The sequence below is a fragment of the Bufo gargarizans genome, chromosome 2 (genome assembly GCF_014858855.1).
Source record: "Bufo gargarizans isolate SCDJY-AF-19 chromosome 2, ASM1485885v1, whole genome shotgun sequence".
Lineage (NCBI taxonomy): Eukaryota > Metazoa > Chordata > Amphibia > Anura > Bufonidae > Bufo > Bufo gargarizans.
In genome coordinates, this window is record NC_058081.1 from 30,319,415 (window position 1) to 30,338,623 (window position 19,209).

General features: G+C 48.4%; 1 protein-coding gene across 2 annotated transcripts; it reads right to left on the bottom strand.

Moving 5' to 3' along the window:
* Positions 1–2,815: 2,815 nt before the first annotated feature.
* On the bottom strand, positions 2,816–18,687 carry LOC122927149 (KH-type splicing regulatory protein). Of its 2 annotated transcripts, none has more exons than XM_044278745.1 (20): positions 18,540–18,687; positions 12,319–12,412; positions 12,151–12,189; positions 10,539–10,575; positions 10,410–10,462; positions 10,260–10,331; positions 9,983–10,040; positions 9,389–9,560; positions 9,203–9,301; positions 8,261–8,404; positions 8,079–8,181; positions 7,277–7,377; positions 6,739–6,880; positions 5,499–5,659; positions 4,715–4,818; positions 4,301–4,401; positions 3,953–4,132; positions 3,769–3,840; positions 3,493–3,695; positions 2,816–3,392 (listed from the first exon to the last, which is right to left on the bottom strand). In XM_044278745.1, the coding sequence occupies exons 1-20, from the start codon at positions 18,612–18,614 to the stop codon at positions 3,384–3,386; spliced, it is 2,019 nt and encodes a 672-aa protein (XP_044134680.1). In that variant the 5' UTR covers positions 18,615–18,687; the 3' UTR covers positions 2,816–3,383. The 2 variants fall into 2 exon arrangements, with proteins under 2 accessions (XP_044134680.1, XP_044134679.1); XM_044278744.1 differs by having other exon boundaries at positions 3,953–4,153.
* Positions 18,688–19,209: the final 522 nt, after the last annotated feature.

The following is a 19,209-nucleotide window of genomic DNA, read 5'->3' on the forward strand; positions in this document are numbered from 1 at the left end:
ATTGCATGATTTACTTGGGCTCGTTAATAATTCTGACGGTCCTACCAGTCCATTGGGGGGGGGGGGGGGGGGTGATTAACCCCATTTGTGCTGCTGTTATGACTAAAGGAAAACAAATTATCATTAGAAATTAACAATTTTCTTTGCCCCAAACCATTTACCTCTGCCTTTATGTGAGCCCAAATAGAAAATGAGCCGTAGGCAAAATAACAGGGAAACAAAAAAGACACTCCAGTCTGCCTAATGACCGGAGCAGACCTCTTCTCACCTGGAAGGGACAGAAAGACACTGAGGAGAGTATAATTTATTTTCCTGTCCCTACCTGGTTAGAGGAGGTTTATCTCTCATGGTAATGCTGTTGTGGAGAATGAAATTGAAAATAAATCATATCGCTATGTCATAATGTGGCTTCCAGTATTAATGCCCCCATTAGAGGCCCTAGTATTTAGAATGCCCCCCGGTATAAATAATGCCACCTTCTCTGCTTGTACAAATAAAAAACCTGTGCTCCAGGGTGATGTTTCGCAGGTCTTGCTGCTTCCAGTCAATGGATGAGGTGAGGTAGGGTTGGGAGATATACCGCCAAGACCAATATATCTCGGTATTAAGAAATAGTGATATATGGCAATATCAGCGTTTCCGGATAACCGCTGTATTTTGACACATCATAGAAGCGGTCATGTGCGCTGACCGCTTCAAAATCTGCGTCCCCAGCCGTATACCCCTGCACGATTGTATACCAATTTCTGCCCGCAGCGGCCGCTCTTGGCTTCTCCTCGCTCACCTACATCAGAATCAGATGACTGGCGAGGCCACCGAGCTGCGCAGGATAGGAGCGTGTGGTGGAAAAGTCTCAAGTTAATCTGAGACCCACAGAATTCACAACTTAGCCTGTGGGGAGAGAAAGGCCCTTATATAGATTATAATTACAGCTGTCGGCCCTGAATAAAAGGTATGTCTATTTGACAGTGATGATGGATTATATATATATATATATATATATATACACACACACACACACACACATTAAAATAGCAGCCAGGGAATGAGTCCCACCCCACTCCCCCATACATGATCAACAAAACATTACTGTAGGGTGGCATTGTTATATTTTTTTGTGGGGGGGCTGCCCCCATACCATGTAACAAGTGTTTTTTTCGCTTCTATAAATTTTATAACTTATCAAAAATATTCCCACGATATTAAGTTATCGCCCAACCCTAGGTAGTGGGTCCAAGGCAGTACTAATGAGCGCTCCACAATGGAAGAGCATAGGAAAATACAGGCTATTATTACCGACATCAGCAGGGCCACCGGCTGGGTGGCAACACTAATATCAGTATCCATGTAACTACAGTACTAACACCGTAACCTGTATATTACCACCTAGTCACTATTATTCCTATACATCAGGGATGCTCAACTGGCAGCCCTCCAGTGGTTGCAAAACTACAACTCCCAGCATGACCAGACAACCTACAGCTAGGCATGGTGGGAGTTGTAGTTTTACAACAGCTAGAGGGCCACAGGTTGAGCATCCCTGCTATATAGCATTGTATCCATGTTATTGCAGTATCAAGCCTGTAGATCACTGTAGTAATAAAATCCCATAACCTGTATATTACCACCCCATCACTATTACTACTGAAGTACCACTGTATCCATGTTACTGTAGTACTAACCCCATAACCAATATACTACTACCTCATCACTTTTATTACTCCTGTAATATCTCTAGCTATCCTGGGTTTTTATGCTGCTGTTACATGGTTACTCTGTATTACTACCTTATTACTCATTCCGGTGGGTGTATTCATGTTTAAATGCGCTCTCCCAACAAACTATTAAATCTATGCTCACAGAAGGTTCAAGCGGTGGACACTAATTGTCTGCTCTGACGGGAGGAGTGCACATCTGTTCATTCGCTTCTATGGGACCGAGCTGCCTGAAATAATTTTTATTGGATAACCACTTAGTGCCATTAATTAGCTTCATTTTTTCCTCCCTGTCCACCAAGAGCTGTAACCATTTTACTTCACATTCACAAAGGCGGATGAGGACTTCTTGCTTTGCAAACAAGTTCTAATTTTTAACCCAATATAAATGTACTGGAAAACAGGAGAACAAAGATCTATGCAAAATAAGTAATGTACGTACACCGTCCACCAGCAGAATAGTGAGTGCAGCTCTGGAGTAGAATACAGGATGTAACTCAGGATAAGTAATGTATGTACACAGTGACTCCACCAGCAGAATAGTGAGTGAAGCTCTGGAGTATAATACAGGATGTAACTCAGGATCAGTACAGGATAAGTAATGTATGTACACAGTGACTGCACCAGCAGAATAGTGAGTGCAGCTCTGGAGTATAATACAGTATGTAACTCAGGATCCGTACAGGATAAGTAATGTATGTACACAGTGACCCCACCAGCAGAATAGTGAGTGCAGCTCAGGAGTATAATACAGGATGTAACTCAGGATCCGTACAGGATAAGTAATGTAATGTTTGTACAGTGACTGCACCAGCAGAATAGTGAGTGCAGCTCTGGAGTATAATACAGGATATAACTCAGGATCAGTACAGTGCAGACTGGTTTGCTCTTACTCCGTCCCTGATTGCACCTGTACAAGTTGAACAGTGAACCATGTAGACACGACCAAGACCATTTTCTTTCACAGATTTATTGTGATTCCTAGCCGTTGCAAATCACAGCATAGAATTCATCACAAGAAACACGAACAGGAAAAAGAAAAATCCAGCTGGACGACAAAACCAGATGATGGAAGAACAGAGCAGAGAGCGAAGTCGGGAGAGTTTTGTCATTGTTTATTGTGAAGTTAAAAACAGGCAATAAAAAGTAAAAACTCAGCGTACAGTTTCCATGTCTCTGAACAGACAAAACACATCACGACCCCCCCATTTGCGGGCGGGACCGGCGCACTTCACAAGGCCCCAGCTGCAGGTGTGGGACCAGCAGACAGCATGGGGGATGTCACCAGGGAATGTTCAACCAACTAAAAGCACGGGGACATCGGGGGAGGGGGGGATAATCTCCTTACATAAAAAATAATAGATATATTTAATTACTCACAGGCAGCTCCAGTGAATAAAACCGTGTTTTGTAACTGCTGGGGGTGAGTGGACGGGAGGCACTCAGATTAGTCCTAATGTCTAGAACCTGCCCTGTCACTGAATGGACTTCCACGGGGGCCAAGATGAAAAACTGATAAAGGATGAAGGACAAAACAGGAAAATGTCCTAAAAAAAATAAAATAAAAATACAACTAGGGGACTTCTCAAACAGCTTCTCCCCTCACTGAGGTCAGCAACAGAGGCTCCCATCTCCAGACTGGCAATGAGTGACGGCAAGTGGTGACATTCACTGGGCCTGGAAGAAAGCAGAGCATAGGAGGTCAGCCGTGCATAGCAGTTATACATGTCGGATTAAGGGGGGAGGAGAAGGACCATAACCCTTCCGTGGGACTGACCTGTGGCCCCGGCTGTGCCGGAGGAGGCTGCGTGGGTGGCGCTCCTGGTGCCTGTCCATAGTATGCTGCCTGCTGCCTATAATATTCTGCCCATGCCGCACTGTAATCTGGTTGTGCTGTTGGTGGAACAGCTGACGCCACTGCTGCGGTGGCAGCTGCCGCTGTGGCTGCCACAGGAGCACCAGGAGCTGCTGCTGCTTGGGCTGCAAGTACATAGAAACATTAGTAGATTCAAATGTTACGTGGAGAAAGAGGCGCTCAGCACGGGCTCCGTACCTTGTTTCTTGTAATATTCTTCCCAGGCCTTTGTGTAATCCGGCTGTCCTGTGGGCTGAGCCGTCTGCTGACCTGGAGGAAGACAATAGAAGTATTATACAGGTGCACACCGCTGCGTCTATTTGCTACAGATAGACATTCTGCTCCTACTTTGCAGTACAGCAATTACAATACAATGTCTCACCCATCTTCTTGTAATATTCCTCCCAAGCCTTTGTGTAGTCGGGCTGGCTGGCAGGAGGGGGCTGCTGAGGAGGCTCTCCTTGAGGTGGAGGAACAGGGACGGCAGGGGGCTGCCCGGGGACAGGAGCAGGTGGCTGTTGGTAGTAGTGCGAGTAGTAAGCGGCCCAGGCGGCACTGGGGTCTGTGGGGGCAGGAGGTTTTGCTGTGAAGTAGTAGGAAAAATACATGTAGTCTAAAACAAACACCCAACAATCACTTAGGAATGGTCAGCCCATAAGACACGCCTGTGGAAAGTATGGATTGATCATTAGGACGTCTAGTGAAATATACCACACAATCTAAGACTTACTGGGGTCGTGAGGGGCTGGAGGCTGCCCCCACTGGGGATACGTGCTGCCCCAACCGTGTGGGGGGTACTGTTGAGGAGGTGGAGGCGGCGGAGGGCCCGGACTGAAAGGAAGTTAGAGATCAGAAGTAAGACACAGAAAATTTGGCCACTTTAAAAGGGTTGTATTATCTGAGACATTGGTGGTATATCCTCAGATAGGTGTAGGTCTCTTGTGCAGCTACCAGCCGTGCATAAACTGAAGCATAGCCTGCCCTTTGAGAATAAAATAACACCCATGCCCTGAACCAAAAGTGCAGTTTTAAACCTGCCCAGTATTGTTTTTGTCCGCAGAACCTCAGTGAAGCTGAAGCATCCTGTAAAGACACAGGAGGGAAAAATACAGTATACAAAATGTAATTGACCAAGAGAACTTACTGTGGTGGAGCTCCTGGGGGTCCAGGCGGATAAGGACCTGGGTTAAATGGACCCATGGGGCCAGCTGGACCAGGAGGGCCGGGACCAATCGGACACAAGGGACCCTGTGGGGGGGAAATAAATTTACAATATTACTATTTTTGCTCCATACGATGCCCTACTGTAAGCGCGCACTATGACCTGACGCTGTGTGACATCAGGTATCAGTGCAGCACTGCAGGAAGAACTCTGATCAGAAGAGACAAGTTCTAAATTTTTCTGTATGACCTGAAGTCTAATAAAATAATTTTCTGATTTTGTCACTTCTAAAACATAGGCTGTCTTATGGTCAGGTGAGTCTTAGAGAAGACTACAGTAAATAGGTGTAAACCAGGCATGTCCAAACTGCGGCCCTCCAGCTGTTCCAAAACTACAACTCCCAGCATGCCTAGATAGCTTACAGCTATTAGGGCATGCTGGGAGTTGTAGTTTTGGAACAGCTGGAGGGCTGCAGTTTGGACATGCCTGGTGTAAACTAAACTGAAGGGAACTTCTGCAGATTGCACTTTAAAGGTATCATTTAGAAAAGGTCAGTAGTAAGCAGTGCGGGGAACCACATGGGCTCCATTATTGCCAGATTACTGACCAGGGCAAGTGCGGTCAATATCCACGAAGAATGTAAAATACTGCACCGTAAAGCGCTCAGCCGGCTCTATACCAGAGCTGATCTGCATTCCTTACTGCTCATGCTGAAATTCTGGGAAGAGCAGGGTAAGCACCACTTGTGCACCGCTCCATGACCCACCTCAATCTTCTCTTCGATAAGCTGTTTGGCATGGTCAATCTGTTGGGGTGAGCCGCGGATAATGAACATTTTGAAGTTCGGGTCGCCGTTGGGTGGCGGCTGCCGCGAGATCTCCACAAATGCCCCAGTCTGTTGGTTAATTGCCTTCACGTTTTCACCGCCTGGAGACACAAAGGAACGGTTTAAAAAGAGAAATGGAAGAGGAGAGAGCCTGAAAGAATACTAGAGGGGTTTTCAGAGGTTAATACTGAGGAGGAGGCCTGTTCCTAGGCCAGTGACGTCACGTTCATTAGTCACATGACCTAGGCACAGCTAAGTCCTAGGGAAAGTGAACAGTCCTGGGCGTTACCAATTACAAGCACACTAACTACAACGTACAGCACCGTGCGGACGACGCAGCGCCAGATGTCTGACATACGATATTGATTGATCCCGAGTGTAGGTCACCAATACTAAACTCCCAGGAAGCCACTTTAACATGGAGATAACCTGTGGACGATGTATGCCTACGCTGTAATATTGCGAGTGCAGACTTGATTCACTTTATGTGGAACTGCCCGCGCTTGAGGAGGTATTGGGTTGGAATAGTGGAACTTATAAATAAGGTGTTTCGCATTAGTCTGGAGGTTAGCCCACTGACGTGCTTACTCGGCTTTGTGAAAGTGCCTAGGCACATGATGAACAAGGTGGCGGTGATGAGAATACTATATTAAGCAAGGAAATGTATAGCGTCTCACTGGATCGATGAGCTAGTTCCTGCGATTCAAGAAGTAGTGGATAGGGTGCATACACTGATTAGGCTAGAGGAATATGTGTATTTTAAAATATTTGAGGCGATTTGGTCCTCGTGGATCTCTCATTATAATTTGTCCTAATGTATGTTAGTGGAGGGTGACTGATGTGTCAGGGATGGATGGGGTGTGCGTATGAGTGTGTAATAGTGTACGGATAGGGTATGATTGGGGTATGCTTGCGTTGGTGCACTAGGTGGGGTACTTTTGAATTGCGGTTCTCAGATGTCCTATACCAAGTTTCAGAAGAATGGACTACGATGCTTTTGGATGGACTTAACTACAGTTATGGACTATAACTTGCGTCTTCTAAGTGGTCCTGCTTTGGGGTGTGTGTGGGGTATTGTTGTACTTGTATAACAAATTTTCTTAAAAAAAGCAATACAAATGATCTGATTAAAAAAAATAATATGGAGATAACCGACAGCTATTCGCAACCAGCAACTCACCTCTACCAATAACTAGACCACATTTATGAGTGGGTATGGAAAAGGTCATTTCTCCTCCGGGAGGTCCCCATGGCCCTTGCCCTCGGCCCCTTCCTCTGCCACCAGGTGGCATGCCAGGGCCTTGAGGTCCTGGTGGACCACTCTACAAAGAGGAAAGCAAGAGGACAATAAGCACATGTAGTAATTAAAGGGAACCTGTCACGTTGAATATGGTGTCTGAGCATGTTATACCAGGAGGAGCCGATTTATATATAAATTATTATAGAGATTCAGTAAAACCTGTAATTTATTAATTTATATTTGTGATCATTCTGGGCTTTGCAGTCCGGGAGGCGGTCCCATCAGTGATTGACAGCTCTCTGTATACACAAAGAGGGAGAGCTGTCAATCACTGATCGGACCGCCACATGTACTTCAATGCCCAGAAAGAGTAGGAATTAAATTAACAAAATACAAGTTTTACTAAATCCTTTCCCATAAACCCATAGATCAATCTGCTCAGCTCCTTTAAAATGACTTCCATTATGCCTGTACTTACTCTCAAACTCTGCAACAGGTCACCGATTATCCTGGCTGCGTGATCACATCTATCTGGGGGACCCATAATGTGTGCAATCTTATCAGGGCCGGACCCATCATCTGGAAAGGAGGACATTTCATAAGTTCATTAAATCTTCATGCACAGGATTTCGTGACTGACAAGTATTCATTAATTACCCACTTAATACATAAGGTACCTGTATGTCATATGCATCAACCGGTTGAGTGGAGTGGGCTCACCTGCAGCAGGTGCCGGCTGTATAATATAGCAGACACCCGCTGGCAATGACTGGAATCAGAGATGGCTCCAGCTGTCAACATCTGTCCTCTGATCAGAGCCCTGCAAATGTCCTGCATGGTTCTGATCATTTGCTATGGCAGCTTGGGGCCTACTAACAGCTCCCAGGCCTGTCACAGTGGCATGCGAGGCATGGCCCACCAAGCAGCCACTGCACCCTCTCCACTTTAAAGGACAGGACTAGGCAGCAAAAACACACATTGCCCTGTCAAAGTGCAGAGGGCACAGCAGAGCGGAGACTCGAGGTGTAAGGGCAACCCCCGTTTCTCCTAGAGGCTCGTTTGCATATATTAGATTTATTTCTCAGCAAGGCGAGCACATATGTACATGGGACCAACACAGGCGACTTCAGCTGCCAATCGCGCATCCAACAGGTCAGCCAGGTTCATAGGTACAAATCTGCTGACAGATGCCCTTTAAAGGGGATAATATCCAGAATGAAACAGAGGCTTTTACAAAACACATTTAAAGATACTTGGTCTGAAGCAGATTGGATTCCCACCTTGTTTAAACTGTATCCTGACTCCAGCGTCATTCTGAATTTTTTTGATCATTTCTCCATTCCGCCCTATCACAACCCCAACTGAGTGTCGGGGAACTGGAACCTGCATGGAAGAAAAAGTCAATGCCTGAAACCTTTCACACAGTGCACTGACCACCCAGCCGGCTGTGCCCACGTCTTACATCTATGCCGCCGCCGCCTCCTCCTCCTCCTCCACCACCACCACCGCCACCACCTCCTCCTCCTCGGGAGCCATACTCATTTCTGTCACCGAAATTCGCCTGATCTCGTTCTCGTAAGAGATCCATGACCATCTCACAGGCTTGCTGCAGAGGAACATAAACATAGCTGTGGCATTAGATGGGAATGTCTAAATCTTACCATTATACAGATAACACCTTTCCCTTAACCAGGATTGGTTGGGAATAAGTGCCCCGCACTATATCGTGGCATAAGAAACAGCACTAGTAGCAATATAAAAGGAGGCAAAGCAAGACAGCCCAGTCCTAGCATGGTGCTGAGAAGCAGGACAATATAACCATACATGCAGGAGCTTAAAGGGGTTTTCCCATCTCAGACAATGGGGGCATATCGCTAGGATATGCTCCCCATTGTCTGATAGGTGCGGGTCCCAGAGCTGGGACCCGCACCTACCATGAGAACAGGGCCGGGAAATGAATGGAGGGCGCACTGCTGATGCGCAGCCGCCCTCCATTCATTTCAATGGGGCCGCCAAAAATAGCCGAACGCTGGCTCAGCTATTGTCGCCTGCCCCATAGAAATGAATGGAAGCATGGGCCGCGCATGCGCGGTGCTCTCCCATTCACTTCTATGGGAGCAGCACTTGGTGGACGGTCCCCGGGAAATCCGGGGTCCTCCAGCTACAGCGCTCCCAGCTTTGTTCTCGTAGGTGCAGGCTACAGCGGTGGGACCCGCACCTATCAGACAATGGGGGCATATCCTAGCGATCTGAGATGGGAATACCCCTTTAATTCATGCCCGTGTCCTATTAAAAGACATCAGATTCCCTGGAGTCTAGTCGTCGTGCCGCTGCCCTACATATATGACAAGAGCAGCAGTAAAAAGACAGCATACAGCGATCGCTTCAATTCCTGGAAACCTACCTGCACTTTGAAGGGCTCTCCTACAATACGCAGAGGTTTATCAACATTTGTGCCCTGTGAGCCATCTTGTATAAGGATCATCTTGACTCCTGCACGTTCCTGGACAGGGAGAGAAACAAATATGGGTTTACATCATAAGCGAACCTATCTGCAAGTCACAGGCACCGCCCGTCAGACTTCACTTACTTGTAGCTGTTTGATCGTTTCTCCCCCCTTCCCGATAATGAGACCTGCTTTGCCAGCAGGGATCATGATCTCTTGTAAGGAACCGTTCTGTCCATTGGCACTGTCGTGGAACTGGCCGGGTGGTCCTCCACGACCCCGAGCTACTATATCATCCAGCATCATCTTTGCCTTTCTTCAGGGGGAAAAAAAAAAAAAGTTAAACATGAGAGAGAAGCTGGAATGAACTGAAGCTCTTACATCACGAACCCAGATTCATTAATGACTCCGGCACGCGCCACAAATCCAGGGTAATACAGTAATGCATGTGCGGCTACTCACAATAATGGCGCGAGTAATGGCCATATTGGAGGAGATAGGGAAAAGGAGTTAAGATGAACGAACCAGGTTCATCCAAGGCGGATGAACCAGTCCGCTCATCACTACACAGAGGCCATGTGACCAATGAACATGTCATGGCTGAAGAGGTCACAGCGCTCACTGGAGTAGGACCCCCACCAATCAGATATTGATGACCTATCCTGAGGATAAGCCCCCTCAGTAAACATCTAATGGATACAGTTCAGTGAGTAATCCTTAGAGGAGGCATTTACTTACTGCACAGCTTCTTGGGAGCCAGTTAGTGACACAACCCTGTCCGGGAGTCCTCCACTGTCTGCAACAGAAGAGAGGTCTTATTAGTATTTATCGGCCTATACCACTTGAGCATCAATCCTACAGAACCACACAGGTCGACAATCACTGCCAAGGCTCCCGAGCGGTCGGACAGAGCATATCCTATCCAAATGTGCAGGGGATATGAGCAACCCCTCTAGGCACCAATTGGTTGTGATCCTGCCCCAGAGGAGGGTAAAGGGACATGCGGTCTTCTCACCTGGGGAGATCTGAACTTTACATCCCGACTCTTGCTGGATCTTGTTTATTTGCTCTCCTCCGCGGCCAATGACTGAAAGTGAAGATGGTTCGTCAGTCTCCTCGTCATCCCTTACCGTATTACACAAGGTGAAGGCATTAAAACACTTACTCAGTCCCACCATGCCGTCAGGCACACGATACTCTTCAGTCATCGACGAGGACCTGCAGCCGTACAAAGTGTGTGGTTACAACCAAGCACAAGGAAAGACACAAAGGAGAAGAAAGGTGGAAAACTTACCGAGGTTGATGTACTGGAGTAAGAGGTGGGGCGATCGCTGAAACACAAAAATACAGAGGGGCGGCTGTCAATCATCCTAGTGAAAAACACTGCAGCTAGCCTCGCCCCAGCCCGAATGTGTGATATCAGGGGCAATCCATCAAATGAGAGCGAGACGACGGCTGCAGCCACAGTGCGCAACGGTGACCCGCTCGCATCACATGACAAGGGGAGCAGGTCACTGGTGCAGTCCGATCGGCTGCAGCCGTCATGTATGCCGCCAACGATGGATGTTGATATCAGTGCAGAGGAAGTGCCGATCCAGGAGCCGTACACACAGAATCCAGCAGCAAGGACTAGGCGAACCGCGAGAATCACCACCGCCGCGGGGTGGCCACATCTGAGAAAAATCGGACCTCCAGACAAGTTAAAGGGGGTTAAGTGCGACTGGCAGGGGTCCGAACACTGAACCCCCCCCCCCCATTGATCACGAGAATGCCTATGCTCCTCCACTTGAAAGGAGCGGAGGTCACACATGCATGCCCACTGCTCAAGTCAACTCTACGGGACTGCCAAAGATAGCAAAGAAGCTGCGCTCGGCTATCTCTGGCAGCTCCATACATGTGTGCAGCTCCATTCAAATGGGGGGAGCAAGGGCCCCCAGTTCTCATGATCATCGGGGAACAATTGGGGATAATTTGTCTTAATGAGAAAGCCCTTTTACATGGGGTTTCTCGCTATTGCAAGTGATGGCATCCGGCTGAGAATAAACGTTACCAGACACTGCCGGTCGCGCAGAGGGAACTACTACAGACCCATTCATGTGTTACGCCATTGTATAAGGCCTGATTCACACTTGCGTTGTGGATGGTTCCGTTTAGTCCTAAATGCATTCTGAATGGAAAGAGATCCGTTCAGGATGCCTTCTGTTCTGTCAGCATTCTGTTTGGTGACCGGACACAAACCAACGGCAAGCTGGGATTTTGTGTCCAGTCATAATCTAAGGCTACTTTCACATCTGTGCTTTCCCCTTTTCCGCTATTTAGATTCAGCAGAGGATCTCAATAGTGGGGGGGAAACCGTTTCCGTTTTGTCACCATTGCATTGACAATGGGGACAAAACGGAACGAAATAGAATACACCAGAATGCATTCCGCTTGGTTGCATTCCCATCGCGGACAGAATAACACTTCAAGCAGTGTGTGGTGCGGAGCAAGACTGATCCGTCATGACTCACAATGCAAGTCGATTGTGGCAAATCCGTTTTCTCGAATACAAAAGAAAACTGATCCTTCCCCCATTGAGATAATACACCCGGATTAATTCAGGACGGATGCAGACGGTTGTATTATTATGACGGAAGCGTTTTTGCTGACCCATGATGGATCCAGCAAAAACGCTGGTGTGAAAGTAGCCCAAGTCAATGGTAACGGATCCGTTTTTTAGGATCTGTCACCCATTGACTTTCAACGCATTTCGTTTTCACACAACCGCATCCTAACGAAAGATGCATCCCGACGTGCAAAATCAAAACAACGCAAGTGTGAAACAGGACCAAGATGGGCGCAACGCCCGTACAGTAAACCAAGAAGATATAGAAACCAAGAACGCTCCAGAAGTAAAGATAACTCACGTTCACTTTGTGTTGCCATTTTTTTGCACTCTGGTTGGTCTGGTGGGGGGGAAAGAAAAAAGGTAGAATCCGGTCAGAGTGAGGCAGGATCCTTCTGCCGGTCAGTAAGGACGCACGAGCGGCTGATTCACCCATCCTACCCCGACCTTCACTGCGTTGCCTTCTTACCTCCATCTTCTAACTGCCTTTTCTGACCACCAAAATTAAATTCCTGGGTGTTGTTAACGCCTCCGGTGGCTTCACCGCCAATTTTTGCTGCAATCTGTTTAGAAGAGGGAAGACGTTACTACCAAACACATAACTGCGCCATTATAACAAGATCTGCTCCTTAAATCATAACCTATACACAGAGCTGGGATCGAAATGAACCACCTTCCCTACACCCATTTTTACTTTTGCTTTTACATGCAGCGATCTCCTCCACAGTATGGGGAGAAGCAACCACTATTGCCATCGCTCTCCTCCGTACTGACTGACTGTTTGCCGGCAGCAGATCATCTTTACGCAGCACGATCTGCCGTCGGTAAATGATCATGTTTGTATGTGCACAAACTATTCAACTACCCGCCAAGCAAACGTTTTGCTTGTTCATCGGCGGCACATTTACACCGCCATATAATCGCTGTGAACGCTTATCTCTAGAATTTGTGGAGGGCCCCTAAGACTGGCATAAAAAGCAAGGTTAAAAGGGAGAGCACAGGCAAGAAGGGTTGACATGAGGATACCGAAGCAGCGTTGGAGAAATCAGCATGCTCTGTCTGAGCGATCACACCTCAGACGCAAACGGATTGAGTCCGATTCTCCCCCAGACACCTGCCATTAATGGAAAGTCAGGAGCCCCCGTACATATGTCCAGCTGACGATTGTACGTCCACCTCATAATCCCACTACTGTGAGCCTCGCACGGTCATGTACCCGGCGCGTCTTTATGAGTGCGGTCACACAGTAAGGTGTCATTAAGGAGCTCTCCGCAGCCATAAAGCTGGCTGTAATAGCAGCGAGAAAAAAAAAATAAAAAACACGCCCAGAGGACCAGAATTGTGAGCATGGCCTTGTAGTCACAGAGGAAGCTCAGCACGGAGCATCAGAGGGTTTCCATGGTATCCATGGACCACTCACATATCGCTGGTTTTCTACAGACCATTGGAGACCCCACAGAGGCGCGCACCATTTCTGTCCGTGATGGGGGGGGGGGGTCGTTCCCTCATGCACATTATATTCTACGAAACCATGAATCATACACATGGGCACGCCATCTATATATATATTTTTTTTACAGACCCGCGTTTTGCAAACCACAAAGTACATACGGCTGTGCGAATTCACCCTTCGATAAGGCTCGATGATACAGACTACCTCATTCACCGCACAGTGGGTGCTGATCACAGAAAGGACATCAATATAGAACGGGGTGAATCGGATCCACGTCCCCTATTCTGTGCAGTCATCCAGCTGACATGAGCTCTGGTCGGGGATGCAGATCCATCACAGGACCCCTGCTGACCAGCATTAGGCTAGTTTCACACTAGCGTTCGTCGGTCCGCTCGTGAGCTCCGTTTGAAGGGGCTCACGAGCGGACCCGAACGCCTCCGTCCAGCCCTGATGCAGTCTGAATGGAGCGGATCCGCTCAGACTGCATCAGTCTGGCGGCGTTCAGCCTCCGCTCCACTCGCCTCCGCACGGACAGGCGGACAGCTGAACGCTGCTTGCAGCGTTCAGCTGTCCGCCTGGCCGTGCGGAGGCGAGCGGATCCGGTCAGACTTACAATGTAAGTCAATGGGAACGGATCCGCTTGAAGAGGTCACCATATGGCTCAATCTTCAAGCGGATCCATCCCCCATTGACTTTACATTGAAAGTCTGAACGGATCCGCTCAGGCATCTTGCGCACTTAGAAAATTTTCTAAGTTATTAATGCAGACGGATCCGTACTGAACGGAGCCTCCGTCTGCATTAATATGATCGGATCCGTTCAGAACGGATCCGATCAAGCGCTAGTGTGAAAGTAGCCTTACTCTGTCAGTGAGGGAGCGCTGCGCAGCGTCAGTAAGTAGCCAGCAGTTGCCGTATTTTTGGTCCGTTTTGTCGCAGTCTGAAGCCATGTCACCCAGGGCTGGTTCCTCACTATTCTATCTGACAAGATGGATCCAAAAAGTAACAAAAATCAACACAAGTGGAAGAAGCAGAAGAGCGGCAATGACGTCCAGCGCTGTGTGACCGGACACTGGGTCCTACAGAAGACCGCGTAGCCGCCCATAAACACCAGAAGAAAGACGGACCATCATTCCAGGATATCTGCCCAAAATGTCATGTTGGATTTTTTCAGCAGTGGTCAGCGTACAGGGTGATAGTTCAAGTGCAAATGATCATCTGCCGCTGTCACAAGCACCCACCCGCGATCGGCCAGTTTAAGGGCTGATCGGCTGCATCCCGACCAATCGCAGTCTTACACCATATTTAAGGCTAGGTAATTTTGCTGAAAAATAAGAACTCATTTACAATTTAACGACCGTATACGTTTTGCAGTCCGCAGGAAAAAAATAAAAAATAAGATTACATCCGTATGCCATTTTTTTTTTTTTTTTGGGCGGATCCATTGTAACAATGCCTAAAACAAACAGACAAGAATAGGACATGTTCTATTTTTTTGCAGGGTTACGGAACTGTGTGCTGTCGCTTTTTTTGTGGACCCATTGGAATGAATGGGTCCGCATCCTATCTGCAAAAAACTAAACACAGAACGGAAACAAACAATGGCCGTGGGCATCTAGCCTTAGCCATTTTTTTCCCCAGGATGAATTTGGGGGGGGGGGGGGGGGGGGGGAGGTTATCACAGTGCGGTATAATCATTGTGTTATTTTTATTCTATGCATCAATACAATTACCTCTATAGCAAATACAAAGATTTTTTCCACGGTAACAGCCCATCTCACACCGCCGCATTCATTAATTTATCAGCCAACGTAGCTGTGTGTATGATAAAGATATGATTTTTTTTTTTTAGAACTTAAATGAATAAAACTTACGGAAAAATTGCTTTCATAATTTTTATTTTTTTTATAATTCAATTACTTTATTTTTTTTTAGTTCCACTAGGGCAGTCCATTAGGCTTTATCTTGTAGTAGACAGTGTCATGGCAGGCCTGGGGGTCTGTATTAGACCCTCAGCAGCCATGGCAGTGCATCAGCGCACTCCTTAATGGCCTAGACGCTGCAGTCACTGTTAACTGCAGCATCTAGGGAGTTTAACGGCCAGGGTTGGAGTTCTTCGTTACAGCCATTTAGCCCAGTTAGAGTGAGCGCCGGGCTCCTGCTGTATCAGCGCAGCCTGTGCAAGGCTTTCCATCACAAAAACACGACGGTGGGGCTCTAGAATCGCAAAAACATTGCTCAGCCCTACACATACCCTTGACGCTGCAGGTACAATGCCTGGCACGGCATCATGCTGCTATGGCAACGGGAAGTTGACAACTTTAAAGGGCATCTGTCAGCAGATTTGTGCCTGTTACATGTGCGCTTGGCAGCTGATGGTATCTGTGTTGGTCCCATGTTCATATGTGCCCACGTTGCTGAGAAAAATTGTGTTTTAATATATGCAAATGAGCTTCTAGGAGCAACAGGGGCGTTACCATTGCACGGTGAACAGGTCAGCCAGTTTCATAGCTACAAATTTGCTGACAGACGCCTTCCCTTCTGTGCGTCTTTCAGGCTGGGGCTACAACGACAGCCACTTACTTTATTTTAAGTTATATAGTTATAATGGATCGTTTTGTCTGGGGAGCAATCAGGAGAGGGAAAAAAAAAAAAAAAAAAAAAAAAAAAAAAAAGCTGGCCGTCGTTTTATTAGTACACACAAAACCCGTCAGCAGGACAATTTACTTCAGAACACGGAGCTAAAGAGCCGCCTCATCCTCCTCTCTGCTTGTCAGGGATTATGATCCTGAATACAGATAAGATCTTCAGCTGAATTTCTGTAAGAATAGATGAGGGGACAGGGAGGAAGGACAGACTGTGGTAACGGACACTGCATACAAGAGCTGCTGCTCATTACACACACATCTCCACCTCCTCTCTGTCCTTCATGTCTCCTCAAACTTCATTCCCCAGAGATTCAACTAAAGATCATATTAAACAGTATTCAGGACCCCAATCCCTGACAAGCAGAGCAGCGAGGAGGATGAGGCAGCTCTTTAGCTTAGTGTACTGAAGTAACTTGTTCTCCTGTGTGATTAGGACAGGTTTTGTGTGCGCTAACAGGACAGCGGCCATTTTGTTTCCCCTGATGATTGCTCCAAAGACAAAAACAAGCCATTACTACTAATGAAAGGTATTTGGGAATATATTTATAATAAAGTAATATGTATTTTCATTGTCTTTATTCTCGAAGAACCCCTTTAAACGGAGTGAAGGGAGAAGCATGGCACATAGCCAACCTGCCACTCCATCAGATGAGGGGCACAGCACCCCCAATTAACAGTAAGGCCCTATCCTTCAGACAGGGGATAAAGACGTACTGCCCGGCAGTGACCCGACCTCCTCCGGCTGACGGCACTGCACGCTTACTACAGATAACCGTCCTATACATTTACTACCTTCACTGCAGTGTATGAGGGGGATGACGGCCGATAATCCAGAAAACCTCAGGACCCGATGGTGCTCAGATATTCACTCACATACGGGCAGGTCAATGGCCGCCATTAGCTGCACAGGAACCGAGCACATCACGACATGACGCAGCCATGTGCATGGAGGTGGGAATACGGGCTCCAGAACGACATGTCAGTGGACGGATTCTGAACCCAAAACATCCGTTAGAGAGAGACGAGAATAAGAACTCCCCATAGAGCCGGCGAGGTGCCCGTCGGGGACATGGAGATGGTAGCCTTCCAGCTATTAGAGCACTGCAGTGCTGGAAACATCAAGTCTTCTCCTCCGACATAACACGTCTGGCACCACAGCGCAGGATTTACCGTACACGGCACTGCCGTCAGTGCACACACCGAGGGGATACGGAGGATTTTCCAGCTTCGATCATTTGATCCACAAAGAAAAACTGCCTGTTAAAGGGGTTCTACACCAGCAAAGCCAGGGACTGGCTGCAGTGGTGAAGGTCACGCATCGTCTACATGACATCACCGCTGCAGCCAGGTAAACAAAGTGCGGTCTGTGAGGTGAGGAACGCTCGGAAGGATCCCAGGCGGCTTCTTTCTGAAACCATACAAGCCCTTTAAGGGGAAGAAACTCTGCAAATAATCGGAGCAACCAGTCAGCTTCCTGCCCCACATTTACAGGGGCCCCTGAGAGGTGGCCCCCATAGCTCTGGAAGAATCACCCCCCCACAAATTAAAGGGGTCCTGACAACGCCTCATGCGGCACTACAGAGGGGTGTATTATCTACATACCCACTGGCCGAGCTCAGACCACTGACTCCACACATGGATGATCACCAGGGTAAGTACTTACCTCACACATCCTGCGTCACTGCCGCAGTCCTCCCTGCAGGGCTGAAGAGAGGACGTCATGTCTACTGCAAACAGTCACTGGCCTCAGCGATCCGCTGCAGTAGTCACATGTCAACATGATGTCACCGCAGGATCTGTGAGGTAAGTACTTACCTGTTCTTTATTTCAGGCCGATCCCAGGGGGTTGTGCCGTCCGCTCTTGAAGCCACTAGGATGAAGCGCTCCCACTGGCACCACTCTAGATGCCTCAGGACCATTAAAGTCAAGGGGCCCTGACGTTACACTCTGCAACCTCCAGCAATTGTGAAACTACAACTCCCAGCATGCACGCTCAATCATCTGCCATCAGGATTCCCATAGAAGTGAACACAGCATGCTGGGAGTAGTAGTTGCACAGCAGATGGAGCTTGCTGACCCCTGTGCATCTACAGGTCAGAGCACCACCATGGAGGGGGGGCGGCTGAGGGAACAGACCCAGAGAGCTCAGTGGTGCCCTCTATAGCCGACTTCCATGAGCACACCTACCTCAGCACCTGCCCATGTGGTGCCCCCATAGGCTTAATCCAGGGGCACCACATGCAGTGGTGATAGACATTGGTGGGGCCCCTACAGACCAGTGGTGGGGCCCCCTCTGATGTCAATAGGTCATGCACTATTTCTATCCGGACTTTATGTATTAGCAGACTTACCAGCAGTGCCCCCTCGCCAGCCTGGGCCCCACAATCAGCACCCGGGGCCCCTGACAGGCACATCGTGTGGCAGGGCTGCAGGTGTGCACAGTGCAAGCCGCACATGTACGGCGCCGGGCACCGGCAGACATACACATGGCACAGCGCCGGCCGGATACACAATGCACACCGCCGGCCGCGTCCCCTCCTCCTCCGCCGCCTCCAGCCTCTCCACAGCCCACGTCCTCTCGCTTTCTTACCTGCCTAGCCCTCTGTACGGCATCAGCGAACGCGTCCTTGCGGTTCCCGGTCTGGGCTCCGGGATAGTCGGACATGGCGGCAGCAGCAGCGGCTCCTCCGCGGGCTCAAGGCGCGAACAAGGCCGCGACGCGCAGGGCACACTGGGAAACGGGGAGGAGACAAGCTGCGTGGTGACTGACGTCCTAGCGAACCAATTGTCTCCCGGTTTGGCGTTATGGCCGGCCAATGACAGGAGGGGGCTGGAAGTGGACTTTGTGATTGGCACGCCCGGAGAGCCAATGAGGAGAGAGCGCCCTGCGTCGAAGGGGACAAAGACAAAAGGGAGGGACTAAGGTGATTGCAGGCCGCCTCGTCCAATGAGTCAGGAACACGCTGTTAACGGACTGGCGAAAGAACCAATCGCTAGGAGCTTTAGATAGAGGGGCGGGGATTGGACAGGTTTTATTCACTGAATTGGTTCAGCGCGCTATGATGGACGGCGGGAACAGCCAATCAGAGGGCGGCCTGCAAAGTGATGGGTAATAGCTTTAGTGGCTTTTGTATGGAGCAGGTGCAGTGCAAGGAGGTCATTGATGAGATGCTCATGTCCTGTCTTCAGAGGCAGCAGCAACCTATAGATATTTATATAACTATAATATATATATATAAATCCCAAGTATTCTGGATGTG

What these genes read in the sequence shown, in the direction of transcription:
- LOC122927149 (XM_044278744.1), bottom strand. Translation starts at nt 18,614, where the DNA reads ATGTCCGACTATCCCGGAGCCCAGACCGGGAACCGCAAGGACGCGTTC. An exon ending in TCCAGCCCCTCACGACCCCA is followed by an intron (nt 4,154 to 4,300) that starts GTAAGTCTTAGA and finishes ACTACTTCACAG; the next exon opens with CAAAACCTCCTGCCCCCACA. An exon ending in GGAATATTACAAGAAGATGG is followed by an intron (nt 3,841 to 3,952) that starts GTGAGACATTGT and finishes GTCTTCCTCCAG; the next exon opens with GTCAGCAGACGGCTCAGCCC.